The sequence below is a fragment of the Pomacea canaliculata genome, linkage group LG4 (assembly GCF_003073045.1).
Source record: "Pomacea canaliculata isolate SZHN2017 linkage group LG4, ASM307304v1, whole genome shotgun sequence".
NCBI classification, from domain to species: domain Eukaryota; kingdom Metazoa; phylum Mollusca; class Gastropoda; order Architaenioglossa; family Ampullariidae; genus Pomacea; species Pomacea canaliculata.
In genome coordinates this window covers 22,898,253-22,917,260 of record NC_037593.1, presented here as the reverse complement: position 1 = coordinate 22,917,260, position 19,008 = coordinate 22,898,253, and the positions used below count along the sequence as shown (strand labels likewise).

General features: G+C 36.5%; 2 protein-coding genes across 3 annotated transcripts in view; both read right to left on the bottom strand.

Moving 5' to 3' along the window:
* Positions 1-124: 124 nt before the first annotated feature.
* LOC112562158 (FK506-binding protein 2-like) lies at positions 125-10,494 on the bottom strand. 2 transcript variants are annotated; one of them, XR_003098804.1, is made up of 7 exons: positions 10,268-10,494; positions 10,068-10,130; positions 6,085-6,178; positions 5,537-5,570; positions 4,903-4,973; positions 4,286-4,537; positions 125-2,104 (listed from the first exon to the last, which is right to left on the bottom strand). XR_003098804.1 is itself a non-coding variant. In XM_025235219.1 (6 exons), the coding sequence occupies exons 1-6, from the start codon at positions 10,370-10,372 to the stop codon at positions 4,344-4,346; spliced, it is 561 nt and encodes a 186-aa protein (XP_025091004.1). In that variant the 5' UTR covers positions 10,373-10,494; the 3' UTR covers positions 125-4,343. The 2 variants fall into 2 exon arrangements, 1 of the variants encoding a protein (XP_025091004.1); XM_025235219.1 differs by having other exon boundaries at positions 125-4,537.
* A 2,818-nt stretch (positions 10,495-13,312) lies between these two features.
* LOC112561336 (Golgi SNAP receptor complex member 2-like) overlaps positions 13,313-19,008 on the bottom strand; it is a 19,880-nt gene continuing 14,184 nt past the window's right edge. Inside the window, exon 2 of the mRNA XM_025233750.1 lies at positions 13,313-14,012. Coding sequence (XP_025089535.1) covers positions 13,643-14,012 — 370 coding nt within the window. The 3' untranslated portion in view covers positions 13,313-13,642. The remainder of the gene's footprint in view (positions 14,013-19,008) is intronic.

Sequence of the window (19,008 nt, the reverse complement as noted above, 5' to 3'; positions counted from 1 at the left end):
ATAACCTGGCTTGTGTGGCATACCTATGTACACGAGAACACTACTTTACCATGCTGACTTAGATTCCTCCTGTGGGAATCAGTTATCAACCAGACAAGCATCCTTTACACATTTAACAAACATGTATAAAAATAACACTTTTAATCACTTAAATGTCAGAAAGTTTTGCAACATTTCTACATCAACAATTTTAATTAAAAAATTATCCCCAGCTACCAGTCACATTTAATGACACAAGTGATGAGATACCCATCTTGCAACCATTAAGATCAAATTTATAATTAATAAAGGCACCATGGAAACATCTCTTTCGTATGCAAGCACAAATAGGCATTCTAATCTCCATAAAAACAAGATGGACAGAATTAACTTGTTGTATTTTCTATGTTGACAGAAAGAACTGTACACTCTTTCTTGCTAAAACCGACACATAACTCTGTATTTCCAGAAGTGGGTTACACAACTAATACCACATTTAAATTATGGTGGACCCAACATCTCATAAAACAGTATGCATTAATTGATATTAAAAAGCTGGCTCTCCTATTCTCAACAGACATACATATGCACAGAAAGAAAAAAAAACCATCTGGCTGAGCTGTCATTCCATATAATTAGTAAGCTCTTGAATGAAAAAGGTGACAAAACAGCAAGTTTTGAGTGAAAGGTTTTATCACATGAGAATCCTTTTTAAATCTCTTCTTTAAACACAGCATGAAAAAAATACTGCAATGAGCTGCCATGTCATTTTAGGAGTAGTAAAGTACTACATCTTTTTTGATGACCAAGGAGGGGGACAGTAATAAAATTAACAAAAGTATGCAGATTATTTTTAAACCTGTAAACAGTGTCATCTATCTCCCCTTCAGTTTAACTCTGGTTATCTATTCAAATCTGCATATAAAATATATTTGGTGGTAATAAATGTTTCCATTGTATTGAGACCAGTCAGTACTGTGCCCTTGAAGAAATCTGTGAACAAGACTGTGGCATAACTTTTTTTGTGTGAAGTGCCTTGAGCTTACCCAGGGCAGGAGTAAGGTGCTATGCAAGCAAACTTTCTTAATATTTCACAGCATTCAGAGAATCACACTTATTATGGGAGAAAAAACACAACAGTTCAAGATAAACACATGACTGCTGATCTGCTAGTGATTCTAAATGTTTAGGTTCTGATTGCCGGATGCCTTATTTGTGCATTCTCCAAGGACAAAATGCTTGGATTTTTTTAGTTGTTGTTGAGCTAATGAACAATCTTATGTTTTGTACATCCAGTTACCCATTAAAAATGGAAATGATTCACACAAATTAAAAAGTCAACCAATGGTTTCCCTGTGATAAAAACATTAAGGAAAAACATCAAAGAAAACCTTTATCTGATCACAAAAGGGCTAGGACCAAACATATATTGTCTACATGATGTGCAAAGATTGACACAAAGATACAAATTATCAGGGAGTAGAAATGAAGGGAACCCTTTACACCAGCAAGGGATGAAAAATTAGAGGATCAAAATTCAGCATATGCATTCCTTGTCTTAGACATAGTGAACAACAAACAGTCTTCTGCCTCTACAGCAAACTACGTTACCAGACTTTTGCCTTTACCTTTTATTAAATTTCTTAAAAGTTTCCTTAAATTGTTTTTTTAATGAATGCCTAAAAGTAAACAGGAAACATCTGGTATTCTTCCCACAAAATCTAACAAATTCAAATGCAAAATTACCAAGGAAGATATTCACCAACAAGAAGTGCTTTGATAAAAACAATAATGCACTGCTTCAATTCCAAAAATTAAAAATGTGAGAGAAGTGCAGCAACACTTGGAAAAAGATGCATGAAAAGAATATTCTGGGTTCTGCATGCGACTATAACCGTCAGGTAATTTTATTTGGTCACTCCATGCAACAGCAAGTACAATAACTCGGTAAAATAAAAAGTTTTTATTTAAAAAAAAAAAAAAAAGTAATAAGGCTTACTGGAGAATGTGGAGTTAAAGCCCTCATTTATCTTAGGGCAGTGTCCCTTTCCTCTTCCCCACTGCCTTCCTTAACTCTTTAGAGCATCAGATACACACCACAGCTGGGTCATCTTCAGGAAGTAAACTGCATCACATGAGTATCAAACTGGATGGTGGGTACGTCATGTCTTTCCAGTTGACAATATTTACTTGAAATTCATCAACATGAAATTGAAATGAGTTATATATATACGTTGCCTTGAATGGTTAAGTCATACTACCAAATAATATAAATTACCAAAAGAAAAAGAGTGATGACTTGTATGAATCAACCTTTTCAAGTTATTTGCATATTAATTACAACTACCATACTTAAAACCTTCTCAGAGATCAGATATTCGGCAGATTGATATGCAAATTGCATATATTAACTAGTACAATTTGTTACAAAAAAAAGTCTTTGGAATGTAGCACTTGTAAAGCAAAATATGTTCAGTAACGTCAAGACAAATTTTTACCTTATTCTCTCAGTAAGTATGGGGAAGGACAAATAGGATGAACAACAGGATATTATACATATATATATATCACCAAAACTTGAATCTAAGTTCTTTTGGGATGAAACTGCAATTTTGTTAAAAAGTAAGCTACACAAATTTGGATGGCAAAAGAACATAAAATTAGTGTAAGTGTAAAAATCTGTTTAAATGCAGGTTAAATGTATATGACTGTATTGTGTAATAGAGTCAACATTGTCATAGGTATTTGATGCATCTTGAGAGGGGATGGGGGAAGGCAAGTTACTGATCCACACCAAACAATTACAAACATCTGACCAAAGGTATGAATTTTACATATCCCTGCCAAATCTGATTGCATTAAAAGTTCATTTGGTTTCCTTTTCAGCACTGCTGATCCTGTAAAATGCACCTTTTGAGCAAATGAGTTTTAAAATTACAACTGACATTAACAGATCTTCTTCCACTAAAGTGTTGCAAGAAGATACAAAACGGTGTGCTCATCAATGCATTTAATACTTACAGATACTTATGCTTAATCATTAGTTCTTGGAAATAAAATCCAGAACTTTATGTTGTTAGACTCTATGAATATTTACATGCCATCCTACTACACTTGCAATTTTAGGCAACTGTTGTGATTGATAGGAAATATAGTTAAAGATCATTAGCTTAGAGTCACTTTCCCATGAAAGTACCCTAAAAACAATTTTCTTGATTTTCACCTACATAATTTCCTTAGGTTATGAAGGTTAGGTTATGTTATGAAGTTCGTTTTTTATAATGCTTAAAATACTCTTAAAATCAGCTTATTTTTCTATGGCTAGATTTTAACAAACAAAATTAGAAATATTCACTTGAACTGGTAATGGTGACATAACTGACTGAATCCTCTATTTAATACTTTTATTTCATAAACATCCACACACAAATATCTATACTCCCTATGTATATTATACACCTTTGAGATGGATACTACATCTTAGCTATGTAGGCTGAGGATCTTCAATAATGCAGAAAGCATATAAGGCACACAGCCAGAGGTGCTACACTAATTAAATTATTTTCTTGACAAGTAGCTGCCATCTGGCCAAGTTACTGAGCAAGCCAGGCTGCACATTTGCTAAAAGACTTTTGTCACACTCTCCACCACACACACACACTTATTACTGGTTAATATTTCCCTAAGACTCCAGCTGACATGATACTGACATGCTATGACAGCATTTCTTACCTACATATCACACACACAAACACACACATACATGCTCTTCTACATTCTTTATATATTCTGTTTACACCGCAACCAGAAGCAATTTATCCTCTGAATTTTCTCTGCATCTAAATATTTTTGTAAATTAATTTGAACAACATGTAAATACATCAACTTAAAAAAACACTATGAATAAAATGCTTTAGCTTCAAATAACGAAGACACTTGAATTTATTTTAATTTATTTAAATTAGTAGATGAACCATCTCATTCATTTTACAAGATAAATCACAAATACTAGCTGTATTTATTTGTGCATCTCTGCTGCTTTTTGGTCAAAGTGCATAAGAGTGGTCTGTGGTTTAAAACAAATAAATGCCACTTAAAAAGTAATCCTGGTCATTACAATTATTTAAAATAACCAAATAAATACAGAAGTTGAAGGTATATGCTATAACTAGCACACACATAGAAGATGCCATAATGTAAACAGAATTCCCATTAGGTTGTAGTCATGGTTACATTCAAAATTTTATGTTCACAAGTCATGTACGCACAAAAAAATTAAATTCATTTAAAAATCAATCAACAATACCTCTTTGAATTCAAAGAATATGATTTCAACTCAAATAGTTTTGAAACCTTCCAGTCTATTACTTTCGTTTCTTGCTCTTTTTTGTCTCCTTTGTTTCTGCTGTTTCCTTCTTGTAGCGGTCATAGAGGTAGTAGGCAACATACACAATGAATAGGGGTATTGCCATGAGCTGTACGGTTTTCATTATAGGAAGATTGAACGCCTTCTTTTGTAGGCTGATGAGCTCGGTCTCAAATGTAAGTGTTGCCTGTTCTGTTACACAAGGAAGCAAACGTATAATTCATTAATCAAGGAACAAGGAATATAGAATATAAATGGGTTACAAACTCAAAATTGTTGAAGCATATGAAAATATAAGGAGAGTTTCAGTACAGTGAAAAAAACATAACTGAGCTCAAAAGACAAATAACAGAACAATCTCTACATACTCTCAGCAAAGACAATAGCACAAAAACTCAGGGAATGTAAACTGACAAATTATATTTTTTAAAATGTATACCTCAAACATAACAGTAATAATATCTGCAACCATGTCCAGAATATGATTTTTGGCACACACTAAATCAGAAGCAAACTTTTTTGTTATAATGTCTTAAAAAAGACTGAAACAGTATTACCTGGTATTGCTGGGGGAAATCCCTTCTTGCCATAGGCTAGATGAGGTGGTATCACCAATTTTCTTTTTTCCCTTTAAAAAAAAAATAGAATAATTTGTAAAAACCACTTAACTCCTACTTAGTCAATCATTCAAATTCAACGCCTGTAGTTAAGTATGAATACCAGGGCTTCTGCTTAAGCAAAAAATTGCATACAGTACGCATTAAAAGTTCAGAGGACCCCTTCAATTTTCATCAATAGGGTCCCATTCAAATTTGGGCAAAGAACAGGGACCCCTTAAAAATCTGAAGAAGGGGTCCTTGGGACCCCAAAGAATTTAGCCTTAGCAGAAGCCCTGAATACACTAATTTAATGTAAATCAACAACTCTATTTTTAAGTAATTAACTTATATAAACTAATACTTTTTGTTTACTAAATCCTACATAAATGATTAAGCAAGTTTTAGAAAAAAAAACAAGTGAAATGAAAAGATTGGCTTAAATGACAGATACTGATATTGTGAATCCCCTGCGCTTTGCTCAGCTCTTCTTCACTAAGCTCCCGTTTTTAAAATGTATGCACAATGCCAATGCTTAAATGTACTTTTTAAATTAGTATAAATAGAGAAATGAATAAAATTAAAAGTGACATACCCTACACACATTCCCTTGATACCCATTTCCCAACCTGAAAAAGTAAAAGAATACAATCTTTATTATAATGAACTACTTTTACCACATACAGACATAAAGTTTTGTCTCAAATAAAATTTTGCAGACATTTTTCTTTTGAATAAACTCAGTATATAAGGTAATGCTAGTTTAAGGAAGGTTAAGGTTCTTAAGAAACAATGCATTTTAAAGCTGCTTAAGCCCATACTAAATGAAATCTCAATCATGCATTATTCTATGGTGACAGAATTTACTAGGACTAATTTGCATAATGTACTGGCCTTTAATGGCTCATCATTTACAAGTATGATTTATTATCTGAAAGTCATATATATACATAAATCAACTGCTGCTTACTAATGTTGTCATTTTATCGGCATATAGTGCCATTTAACGCAATTTCTGTGTTTTTATAACATATCAACTACTTAATTAATAAGATACCAGTGCTGTGAGTTATGAGGTTTAGCAATAGTTATAAACTCTCTAACAACAAATGATTGAAAAAACATTACAAGTAAAAGAAATACCTGGAATTACTCGTTTTTCTCCAAGTTTGAAGACAAGTGGATCTCGCTGAGCTTTTACTGAGGAGTCAAATACTGTTCCAGAGTCCAGATACCCCTTAGGATAAGTACAATGTGGCATATATTAATTTGGGTACACAATTATTGATATTAGAGCATTCAAGTATCCAAAAATATTGCAAACAACTATACAAATCAGCAGCAGTAATTAAAATATCAATACAACATTATCATGATGAACATTTTTTTACTTCCAAGACTGATTCTTATAATAATAACAGAGTTTGTAGATTGCTATTAGTCAGCTAAAGTCAGGCTCACTGCACTTTATAAAACCTAACACTTTCACAAGCTAAAACGTCCCCCATGCATCAGCTCTCCCTCCCCTCTTCCTGAAACACACATACATACACCAACACATCTGATCTAAAGAAGAAGAGTCATTGTAGACAAGCCCTACATAATCACAAGGCAACTAGGCAGCCCTCTATTTTGCAAGCACTGTTGGAGTGGTGGTGGTGTTGAGGTGGACAGAGATAAAAATAGAGAAATTTAACTGGAGAGGTGAGAGCATCACGCTGAATTTTACTGACCCTCCTAGCTTCTGCTGCAGTGAAGAAAAAAAGTTTTACAAAGTTGAAAGTAATTAAAATCATCTGGGATCGAGAATACTTGGTTGGGCCAGCCACCATACCTACTGAGCATGACATGGCATCTACACTAGATCTAAAAGAAATAGTAATTCTTTCATAAAGCAAAAATGCATGAAAAGTCAGATTTTAAGATTAAAGTCAGATTTTAAGATTAAATTTTATTATCTGAACAATATTGAATGTGTTGTCACTGATTGGTTTAGCAATGTGCAGCATAAGTCTTTTGTCTAGGGCACAAAATACACCACTGGACTTCCCACTTCACATACATCACTCTTCTTACAAGCAGTGTGCGTTTAATCTGAACTTTAATTTTGCATCCAAATGGCAAGATGCCCTGCCTAGGACAATGTCAGACAAACATGGTCTACTGAATTTCAAACATCATGAGTATGGACTGACACAGTGGCATGGCTTCCTACTTCCTATTTTCCTAAACACATGTACAGGTGTTTCCTTGTAGAAGACTTGATGAGGGTCTATGATGGAATTGTGTTTCCAGGAATCTGAACTCCTACTGATGATTTTTTGGGTCTGATATAGTCAGCAAATTGGAAACTTTGGTCTATGAAGTATTTGTCTAGGCAGTTCTTAAGCCTAAGTGGCGCGTGGGACTTGTGATTGAGTGTATGTTTTTGACAGGCCTTTGCTTGGACTCATTTGTTGTTCTAGACTTGTGCCATCTGTTGGATTTGTTGCATTTGCTATGGAGTGTATTGCAGCTTGTATGATGTTTTGATATTTGGACTGTGGGTTGTTGTTGTTGCTGTGTGTGGACGCTGTCCTGTGGTGTGGAGGACATGGTCCGCTGAACACGGACATTTTGTCAAGGTATCAAGTATCCAGAATCCACACCTGGACTGTCTGCTTCAGGGGCCAGATGAAAAACTTCCTTTCTCTTTTGCATCCGATGCTTGCCGCCTAGTGCTGATTACCTAAGACACAAGTGTCCTCTTATCATCCCCTATTCCTGCGGTTCTCAAACGGTGGGGCGCGCCCCCATGGGGAGGCGCGACATGCTTACAAAGGGGGCACGAAGGTGGTAATTTTTTAAAAGTTTCTTATTAGCTTACATTGCTGGCTAAGGGGGAGTGCGAACGTACCTTTGTTCGTCAGGGGGGCGTCACAAGTAAAAGGTTGAGAACCGCTGCCCTATTCTTTATCTGGATACTGAATATCAGCAGATGACATCTCCACAAAACACCATGCATCATTAACACATGCCACAAATGCTGTTTCTTCTAAAGGCTGTAAGACTAGTTCTGCATATAGTAAATCTTGTTCATTTGAAAGCAAAATTAACAAGTGTTTTGTGCTGAGGTAACCCTCACCCACAAAATGCACACTGAGAAGTATTGTCAATAATTCTATCAACTTTAGTAAGGATTTTCAGCAGATACACATCCAGCCAGCCAAGGCCAAATGTGAATTGTGAGATGAAGCAGTCCGACATGATTTCCATTATCTCCCCACTACCACCTCCAACTCCATTGCAGGCACTAGTCTGGCAAGATGCGACTCCAGCAGATGCTACTGAATGTTGTGTTTGGGGTTTATGGGGTGCCATGCAGGGCTAGCCCCTCTGGTGGATTGGGCTTCTCATGTCCATGTATCTACACTATGGCAGCCAAGGATCCAAGGATCCTTGTCTGGTACTCAGCTTTCATCTGTACTCCAAAGAAGTTGCCAGATACACCTTGGTAAGCTGCTTTGACAGGCAATCCGAATCAGGTGAGGGTAGCCAACAGATCTTGCTCATATCTTGATATATTGTATATTGTTTTTTTCTTTTGTAGCTTTACATAGGGTTACTTTTAGTACCACACTGAAATATCTCTCTACAGAGATAATAAAGTCATTGTCAAATATCTGATCACAAAGAACGTTTAGCTCCTGTAATCTATGCTCAAGAACAGGGGTGGGCAATTAATTTTCCCAAGGGGCCGGATGAGAAACTGGGATGGTTCTAAAGGGCCGGATGAGAAACTGGGATGGTTCTAGAGGGCCGGACTAATATAGTTAACTCAGTTTTACCCAATACTGTATATATAGTATATTTACTGGTGGGCAGGCCAGCGGCGGGCCGGTTAGAGACAGGAGGCAGGCCGGATCCGGCCCGCGGGCCGGCGTTTGCCCAGGTCTGCTCAAGAATGTATAAAAAGTGCTACCTAATGCTAGTGTTATGGCTGTTGTTTGATAGGAACAAAATTCCAAGTCTTCACTCTTTTTTCTTCAGGATACAATAAGGAACAGTCTCAGTGATGAAAAAAAGTCTTTGTAAAGCCACCAAGATTTTAAACTAAATGTATACTTCACAACTGTACTTTTAGAAATAGAAGCATCTCCATGAGCAGATAATTCAGACTCACTGACAGCAAATTATTCCTGCTTTTGTCAAGAGAAGCGGTATCTGATTAAACTTTCTTCGAGAAAACATTTTAAGTCATGGAGTGATACCTTATTTTTCAAACTGTATTTATCTGTACACATATTAGCTTCTTCTCTATATATATATATCACTGTTTTATAAATGTAGAGCAGAATTCAGCATTTATTTCTGATGTTTCTTTGGCTATTAGATTTGAAGCTCCTCTGTAATTTTGTCAACATTCGATCTACCAATTCATTCGAGTCAGCTCATTCAAATTAGTAACTAATGTATGGTGGCATTGTAATTAAATAAATATGATAAATAATTATGTCTGTGTATGCTTCATATGTCTATTTGCTAAAAGCTGCTAAAAAAAAACATAATCACATACAATGTCTTTCTCTCTCCCCTCTTCATAAGGTGCCCTGTCAAAATGATTTTGATGCCAGCATGTAAAAATCCAAGCTGACGTCAATCCCAATGCTTTGGTCATAGTTGTTTCCAAATGAGTGTGCTATGGCACTGTTGTTAAATTTCTCAAAAGCTCCCCCCCCCCCCACTATTTTTTTTGCAAGTTTTTATTTCTGTGTTAATTTGTGCTATAGAGTCCTTAAAGTGCAATATGCTTTTGCATTCAGTTTGGTCTAACCACTATGATAAATGCACCATGTATTCCTCATTCATTTCCTCGGACCCTTTGTATTGCTGAAGGAAAAAAATGAGTTTATGTATCTCTAAACTCGTGACTTATTATTCCTTTATTATTATTCTAGCTTAGTTTGGTAACCTCAACATAACAGTCGGTTCGAGACTAAATTAATACTGAAATATGTCGTGCTTTTTCTGCTTAATCTTTGACAAAATAAGTATTGGGGGGAAAATTGGTACTCTGTACAGTATGAACGCACTCATCTTGAGTCATCCGGCTTTACATTTCACTGGCAACGGAGTCGATTACTTACTGTGTAATGGACTGCAACCTCATCACCATCTTCTGCTAGCGACGAACATTCATCTGGTTTAAACTGAAATAAATATATGAAATAAATAACTTAAAATATCCTATAAAATATAAATCTAAGAGGAAACTCTCACATAAACTCAACATACAACCCGATGCAAAATGCCGGTAGAGGCTACTGTCACAATTTGTTACACGTACCGTTGATGTCACTTTAAGATCAGCTTCCTTTTTGCCAACTGAAACTGCAATTAGCATAAAAATGAAATGAAGACAAAAGAGAAACGCTTTAACGGAAGTATCCATTTTAGGTTTCTTTCTAGAAACACAAATATATTTATGTAAAAGCAATACTATTTCAGTTCGAAGTCTGGTGACACGTTCACTGACACCAAATGCAGACGCTTGGAGTAAGCTTAAGCTAACATATGTGGTAAATACGAAAATAGCTGTTTGTCTTTTATATGATTTAGTAATTGCTTTTCTTTAAAAATTCTTGTCACTGAGATATTTTCATGCCATGAGTGCCTTAGTTAAATATCTCTAGTTGAAAATAAAATAGTAGTTTAATTTTTTTTTCGAAAGGTTGTGTCCCTTTACAGCAGTGTAATGGGTGTCGGTGGGAGTGAAAACTATGGAAGCCTGAGTATGGAAGTACCGAAAAAATTTTTACAGAATTTGAATATTGTATCATTGTTGCCTCATTATTCATGCATGAAATTGAGTGCTTGAGTATACGTGTTCTTCGAAATCAAAGAACTAAGCTAAGAGCTGAGAACGAAACCGATAGGCTAAAACATCTTGCAACTGTTTGCTATGGCTGGTTTGTTATACCACGAACTAATATATCCACGTCTATACACGTCCTTGGTTCAAAGTTCACGTGTCACATCCGTATACAGATTGTACTTCGTAATGAACCTTATCTTAATTATGAGTTTATGACTACGTCATGCAGATCCTATCTAGCTCAGCCATCGCCGCCGCTGCTCTTCGATCCTGATGCAGATATCTGGCATGGAGCTGCATATGGTACGGCCTTGAAGAAGGTGGCTCCCATCCTCCATGCTTCCATGAAGTACATGTACTTGAAGTTGTTTACCCTTTCGAGCTGTAGTCCATTCACATAGGTCTCTGCTTTGCCGTTGCCATTGATATAACTTGCTCTTTTCAGTGCTAGTCTCCATTCCATATGCTTTCGAGCTATTTTTCAGTCTGCTGGTAAGATCTTGGATCTTTTTGTTAGTACAGTCGAACTTCTGTAAGTCGATCGAAGCTTCAAGGGACCGATGAAAAACAAAATTGAGTTAAGGAAGGTTTGAGTTAAGGAAGAACATTTTTTCACTCTGATGGACGTTTAATTTTAACCAAATGTTCATTTCTTGTCATTCTTTTAAAGACACTCCAGCACCCCGCAGAGACGGCCGGAATCGCGCGCTTATCGTACACGTGTTTCCTATAGAAAGGAGAATCTGGGTGCGCAGGGTCGATGGGGGAGGAGTACACGATTTTACACTTTCCGCGTATTTTCAAACGGTTTCAACATGCTGACCGGCTTAAAACATTCAAGTTTTGGAAGTCTTTGGCCAGGCCGATTCGAGCTACGTACGGAAGTTGAATATGCATTGCTTATAATAGGAAACCAACCATGCAGCTGATGTTAAAAATTGAGTCAGAATTTCGACGTACGGAAGGTCGACTTACAGAAGTTCGACTGTACCTGCTAATAGGTCTATTGTCGTCTCAGGATAAGGTCGATTTGGTTGTGGACCAAACTTCTTGTGAGTGGCATGTGGCCATTCTTGATCCTTTGTGGGATGTAAGGGACCGCTATATAAGTTGATGGTTCTGCGCCTCACAGTCTGATGCCTCTGTCGTTGGTTTCGCCAGGGTTATTCAGTGAATAAGTAAATCTTCAAACTGTGTACACTAAGTACCGTCCGAAGTGAATGTACTCGAATACAGGCTGCTATATCGATGGCTTCATGCAGTGTTGTGTTGGTGATGCTTATTTCATAACCTTATCATTTAATTTCTGTGCATGAATTTGAATTAGTGTATGTGCTTTCGTTAGTGTGTATGTGTTTGGGAAGCTGGAGGGGATGGGGACAGAGAGACAGAATCATCGGTGTCATCTCAAATTACGACATTGCCCACATTTGTTGCAAGGTCCCGGAGACGTTATACGTCTCTGTCCCAACACACACACATCGTCGCATCGCACTCTGTTGTATAATTATACATGTATCAGTACATCTACTGTTACGTCTGTAAAGCACATAACGCTGCTGGCTGACGTTCCTGACTCAAGGGACCAGTACTTCGCCCTACTTAAAATTCTTGGTCCAACGAACGATTTACTCTGAAAAAAATTGATAAATCTTCCATGGCTGCTCCTGTGCCAAAATCAGATCAGAATGATCCGAGTTTGCACTTGAATTGTATGATATTTGATCGCTTAATCGTCTTTCTTGGCTTGGGATAATTGAGCTTTCTTCAGTGCCGGGATGACATGCTAATGGTTGGGGCGATTTTACTACGGCGTTGGCGAGAGATGACCGGTGACCATAGTTATTATGACGCCTTTGTTTTAAGGCTTATAAAATTTAATTAATTTCATTAGTATTAATTTATTGAGTTAACACCAATGTATACATTATAGGATGATTCAAAATAGTTTGAACTTTTGCTCCAATTAATTGTCATAGGGCCATTTATCATGGACAAGATTAATGTCATATACCAAAATGCAGCCTCTACTCAAATAGGTTGTGGCCACTCTCATATACCCACATCCAGAATTACATATTCCGCTCCTGTAAATTTCCCTCACATACCCACATCCAGAGTTATCCCATTCCTGTAAATTTCACTCTTCCTTTCTACTGTGGTGATGCATTATGAGGACATCCATATTAGTGGAATGCATTGTTTAACCAAAAAAAAAAAAAAATCACTGCCCACAATATGCTTGCAAAATCCATGCAGATGTAATTTAAACAAAAGTAAAAAAAACCCACACACACACAAATGAAATAACCTATGTTATATATTTATTAGAGTATTTTGAGCAATGCTATGCTGTTTGAAAAACAGGTGACCGAAGAAGTAAAAAGGGAGCACGTTCAACTCTGACCCTGTTTAAATAGTGCCAACATTATTACAATTGTGACATCCTATCATCATTCTAATAAAGACTAACTTGTTGTTTACAAATGCAATAAAGTATATTAAAACTTGGTTTATCTTTTAACTGTCTTTAATATCCATAATAAAAATGGCAGTACATGACAATATAACAAGTTTGGAATGACAGTTTTTACATTTTAATAGAAATACAAGTTTTAAGATAATAATTGTTCAATCTAGAAATGTTTACCTATGTAATGCTATTTAGACATAAAAAAGTCTGTCCATAAATTAATGATTGAAAAGCGAGACTGTTTTATCAATACAATGATTTAGTAAAGTCATGTCTGAAATTAATCTGTAATATTTGGTTAGAATTATAAAGACTGGACTATAACCAAGGGAGATGTGATGTTTCATCAAGGTTTTTCAGACACAAACCATTTTTTAGGTGAAGTACTGCCACACTAGATACATGATAATAACAGTCACTACCATACCAACAACTAATATGATCTTATCCTGTGCAGTTCTCCTCTCAATAAGCCTCATCACAGTGTTAGTGAGTCCAAGTGTGTTGGCAATGTCAAGAATTCGTCGATGCACACCTTTAAGTGTTGTGCCTTGACTACGTAAGTTACTTAACATAGATGAACCATGTTCAATAAAATCATCCAATCGCTTATGAGCACTAGTTAATCGTGAGTGATGCTGCAATGCAGGGTCAATATAGATAGAGGTATCTTGTTGGTCATTGGTTGTGAAGGTGCGTGACAGAAGAGCCTCACGTTCTTGTTCTTCTTGGGCCCTCATGTACCTGTTAAAACAAATACATTTATTTTCAGAAATAATATGGATCAGTGAATCAAACAACGATCTCAGTATTGTCTTATTACTTATTATTATAACTTAAATACTGTGCACTTTCAAATTTAGAAAATTATTTTATGTGTAACCTTTCTACATCACTATCTTCAGCCTTAAGCAGTTAATGCAAATACAAATAGCCAAAAATCACATTTACATGAATCAAACATTCAATTTAATCTATGCCATAATCCTTGACAATTAAGGACTTTTAGTTGGTAGGTTTGTAACTACACACCTAGGTTTCAACTTGAATTCAGTGTTATATAGCATATAATAATAATAATATGTTGAATTTGTATAGCGCTTTTTTCCCAAAAATTAAAGGCAGGCTAAAAGCGCATACTAAAAAGAAAAAGAAAACACACAAACATAATAAGAATGGAAAACACAGTGTAGAGTCACTGTAGATATGTTTGGTGCCCTCTGAGATGGTAATGTCCCCTCACTACTGTTATTCAGATGTTTCTTGTGTGAACAATCCTAGCAGCTCGAATGTTGAAATTGTTCAGAACAATAGGAAAATCTCATCAGGCCTTGCAATGGTCGAAGCTTCCAAATTTCCAGATGGAAGGAATTGGAAGTGTTGTACAAATGTTGACAGATATACAAATAATTTTATTCTGGTAAGTGTCTCACACAGACGTATATTAGTTCGTGTCTCATCCAACACAGATGTGCCGACCTATAGAGAAGGATCGCACACGTTTGCCATCCTCTCCTATGAAACGTTTAGGTCAGAATCTATTGGGTCCACCCAGATCTATGGAGCTCTCAACATAGAATCCAGGTTGGCGATGACTAAAGTGCCTATCAGGGTCGTATCCACCAAACTCCATGTCATTCAGCGGCATGCAAGTAAACTTAGTGGCGCAGTGTAGATGTAGCAAGAACTTCCATTATGACAGGCCTCCAGAGAGTTAACTTCATACCTAAGCTTTTACTGGCCCTAGACTAGAGCATACGAGCGTGAAGACAATATTCTAAATTTCTGTATAGTATGACCTATTACCATTTCACATGACTTTTTCATTGATCTTACCTAATTTGTGGTCAACATTGTTGATTGTGGAAACTGTCCTATTACTATCATATCTATTCCTCTTTGTGCATAGGTTGCACATAAGGCTCAACCAGAGTCGCCACGATGTCGATCGCTGAAACCCTCTAGGTGACCATGTCCAGCCCTTTCTTTCATCTCCCTTTCCACTGTCTTTCTCCAAGTTTCCTTTGGGCGGCCTCGTTTCTTTCGGCCAGTCTGGAGTCCATCGTAGGGCAACTCTGGAAAGGTCTGCTGTTGCTGGGAGCACATGTCCATCATCGCCAACGCTTCGTTGAACTGGTGGTGATGGACTCGGTTTCAGTTCTTCGGTGGAGTTCTTCGTTGCTGATAAGGTATTTGCCAAAAGATGTTAAGTATGCGCCTGAGGCATCTGTTTTGAAGACGTCAAGCTGTTACTGATGAACTTTGGTCTCTTCCATGATTCTGATCCGTAAGATGGAGGTGCTGATGCACATTTGACTGAGATTCTCAGTTTTGATCTTCTGGCTGATGTTTTTTTGCTTCCATGTGCTCCTGCAGTGAGGCGAAGGCTGGTGGCTTTCGCCATTTTTTTTTGTTCGGGCTGAATCTCACCTCCGCATCCCGTGTTTTTGGACATTTGGAAAGAAAGATAGGTGAAACTGTCAACTTCCTCATCTCTTCTCCATTTATTGATGCGTCTTGGCTTGGCGTTCACTCATACTTTTCGTTTTCTTTGTGCTGACCTTCAGCAGCAAGGTTTCCAGTGTTTCTGAGAAGGCCTTTGTTTTTTCTGCTGTTTGGTGGGGGTGTGACAGCAGGGCAATGTATCAAGCAAAGTTCCAAGTCTTCAAGCGTTGTTGTTGTGTCATAAGTCATGGGTCACTCTGATCCTCTCTCTCAATGATCTGTTGGAAGTCTTCATGAACAGTCCATGGCCAGGATGAGAGAAGGGACAGTAATGCAGCACTGCTTACTCCCGGTACTGACTTGAGGGCTGTGAGCTCCGTGCACAGAAATGGATTTGAAATCGCTGTACAGCATTGCATGACTGACGAAGTTTTGCAGGATCCGTAATGCTAGGATATTCCATCAGGACTCGCGTGGATGCTGGTAAGAAGCCTTTCTCAGGTCGATGAATGTGTAAGCGTGTGTTTCCATTCGTTGTCTGCTTCCCAGATTGTCGCGAATGAAGAGGTGTTCGGAGAGGACATCTCAGCAGGACGAAATCCTGCTTGCTGTGTCGGAGTCTTTCTCAAGAGTTGCCGTCAGTCGCTGAAAACAATCTTGCTGATAGACATTGCTGTGAAGGGAAAGAAGTGTTATGCCCTCCAAATTATAATGAATATATTGAAATTAATTAGTTAGGCTGGTTTGCGACTTTGGTGAAAATGCCAAAATAATTTCAGCAGTTTTGGGTTCTTTAAACATATATGATCTTATTATATCTTACACTACATATATTGCATTTTGCTGTACATTAAATAGGCATGATTTTAATCATTATCATTTCATCCATATTGTGTTAGTCTTATTGTATGGTGTAATTAAAAATTTAAATCGTCATATGTTTATGTAAACGAGATAATGATACACTATGTATATAAACGCACTTTCATATTGGACTAGGGATAATCTCACCTCTTGTGCTGAGGTTCTAAGAACCCGCTTGAAACGTGGATTGACAGTCTATTTTCAGTTGATCTAACCCTCATCTTAGCGTTTCACTGCCTTGTTGCGGCTCTTTGTTACGAGTAATTTCCAGCCGCTCGCAGTACAATAACATGGTCAGATAGTTTGTATTTCATTTTCCACAGATATGAACTTTGCTTCACTGGTCCTAATCTTCAGTACGACCTAAATCTCTTTGACTTTGAGTAAGTGCATTAGTTTGGTGATATATTAAGCTCCATGAAGACTTAAAACTTTCATTTTGATACAAAACTATTTATGTGGGCGATTTCACACTGAAGTATGCTCTACGTTGACGGTGGTTTTAACAACAAGTCACGTTCTAACTGTAAAGGGACACTACCTCGTTATAAAAAAGGCTCAGTGGCTAGAAAATGTCGTGTTCAACACTAAATTTAGCTCATTAAAATTTGTCTAATAGTTGTTGTAATCAGTTAATAGTATAAATGCTTATAAGATTTATAGAATTCAAACTATCTATAAAAGGAAACAGAGAGACAGGTGCGAGATTTTTTTTTATTACTTTCAAAACGAGCTGGTGTCTTACTGTACCAGAAACGTCTCTGACTGAAACGAAATAAGAGTCGGGGATATTTCTGGCAATCAGGTATGTTAAGAGTCTATATTTATAATTCAGCGCTGCGGTTTGAAAATACTGAAGTTGGAATAATGCGATGTGTTAGTTTGTTTAATGAGAAAGTGACTAATATGTTAGAATAGACAGCCTGCATGCATAGTTATGAATTTAATATCTTGGAAATTGCAAGAATAATACACGAGTTTAACTTTGTTAATTGTTCGGATAACGGATATAGTTATCATCCATCGTCGCCAGTGGTCAAGAAATTCAAAGGCAGCAAAGACTTTAATACTTTTGGTTGGCTCAGAAAAGCAGATAAAATATTGCAAAATCCGTTTCAGTACTTTTACTAACAACAAACACCTCCCGCCCCTCCAATATTCAAACAGTTGGGATATTTTATAATGAAGCGCAAGCACTCTTGTTTCAAACGTTTCACAGTTAATTGCTAAACCATGAGAATTAGTGTAGAATTCACAATTAATTTGTTATTGTCGAGGAACTGACACGCCGTACTAGGTATGAATTATGTTCTTGATTTATAATGAGTGAGGGTTTTGTATATTTGCATGTTGGTGTTGATATGAAGTATAAGTTCTTATTAACAAAATGACGTTTTAATTTGTTAAAATTTATGTTTTCTGCTTTTTCAGCTATCTTTTCATTTCCTGTATGTTTATTAGAACAAAATGAAGAACCGAATGGAATGATGCTACTACGAAAGACTTAACATTATCCTCAAAAGAGAAGAGGTGACAGAAAGTGACATTTAATTAACTTAGTCTGGCAGACTGTTCAGAAAATTCAGGTTGCTAAATTTGGTCTCTGCATTTTTTACAGGAGATGTACCTGCTGTAGGGGTAGTGGCTGTGCATACATTCTGAATGTTATACAGGAAAGAATTTTACTAGATTGACTAGAACTACTATAAAAGCTTTTTGTGACAAAGTTTTAAAGATGTTGCACAGTTAAATTTATTTGAAAAAATTTGCTTCAGTGTGCTATTAGTCGCTCACTTTCCTTTTGAACGCCTGCTTAGGCAGATTAAACTGCTGAAATAGTACACTTTTGTATGTTATAAATATTATCAGAAATGAGGTGATAAGTTATCTTCGGTAAGGTACTGTTACGGATATGTGGTTTTGTCTTTAGCTATCCCACTTTGTGTGGTTACAAAACTGCAAGCAGAGTACTATCTTAGTTAGGTTTACATTTTAAGTACAGCATTCACTAAATTTTCTTGGACCTTTTTATTTTAAGGAAAAAACCTAGAGAAATGACTTAGACGAACTCAATGAAAAAGAAGATGAATTGGATGAAGAAAGGGAAGACTGTTTGAAGAATAAAGGTATTTAGATACGTTTAGAAAATAAGTATTTTTACCGCAAGACTTTATAAGTCATTAGAAGGTCTTAGTAAAGAAAATGGTTGTAACCAGTTCATAATGCAGTCATTTTTCACACTTTCTTTTGCATATGATGTTCTCTGAGGCTCTGGTTCTTTTTATTGTTTTTTTAGTGTTTTTGTATTTGATTTTATTCTTTTTTAAGCAGTAACTATCAATATGTATTATAATGTGATCAGAGTACACCATAGTATACATTGGTTTTTGAAATGTGTTTAAGGACATTGTTTAAGCTAAAATCTCTCTCA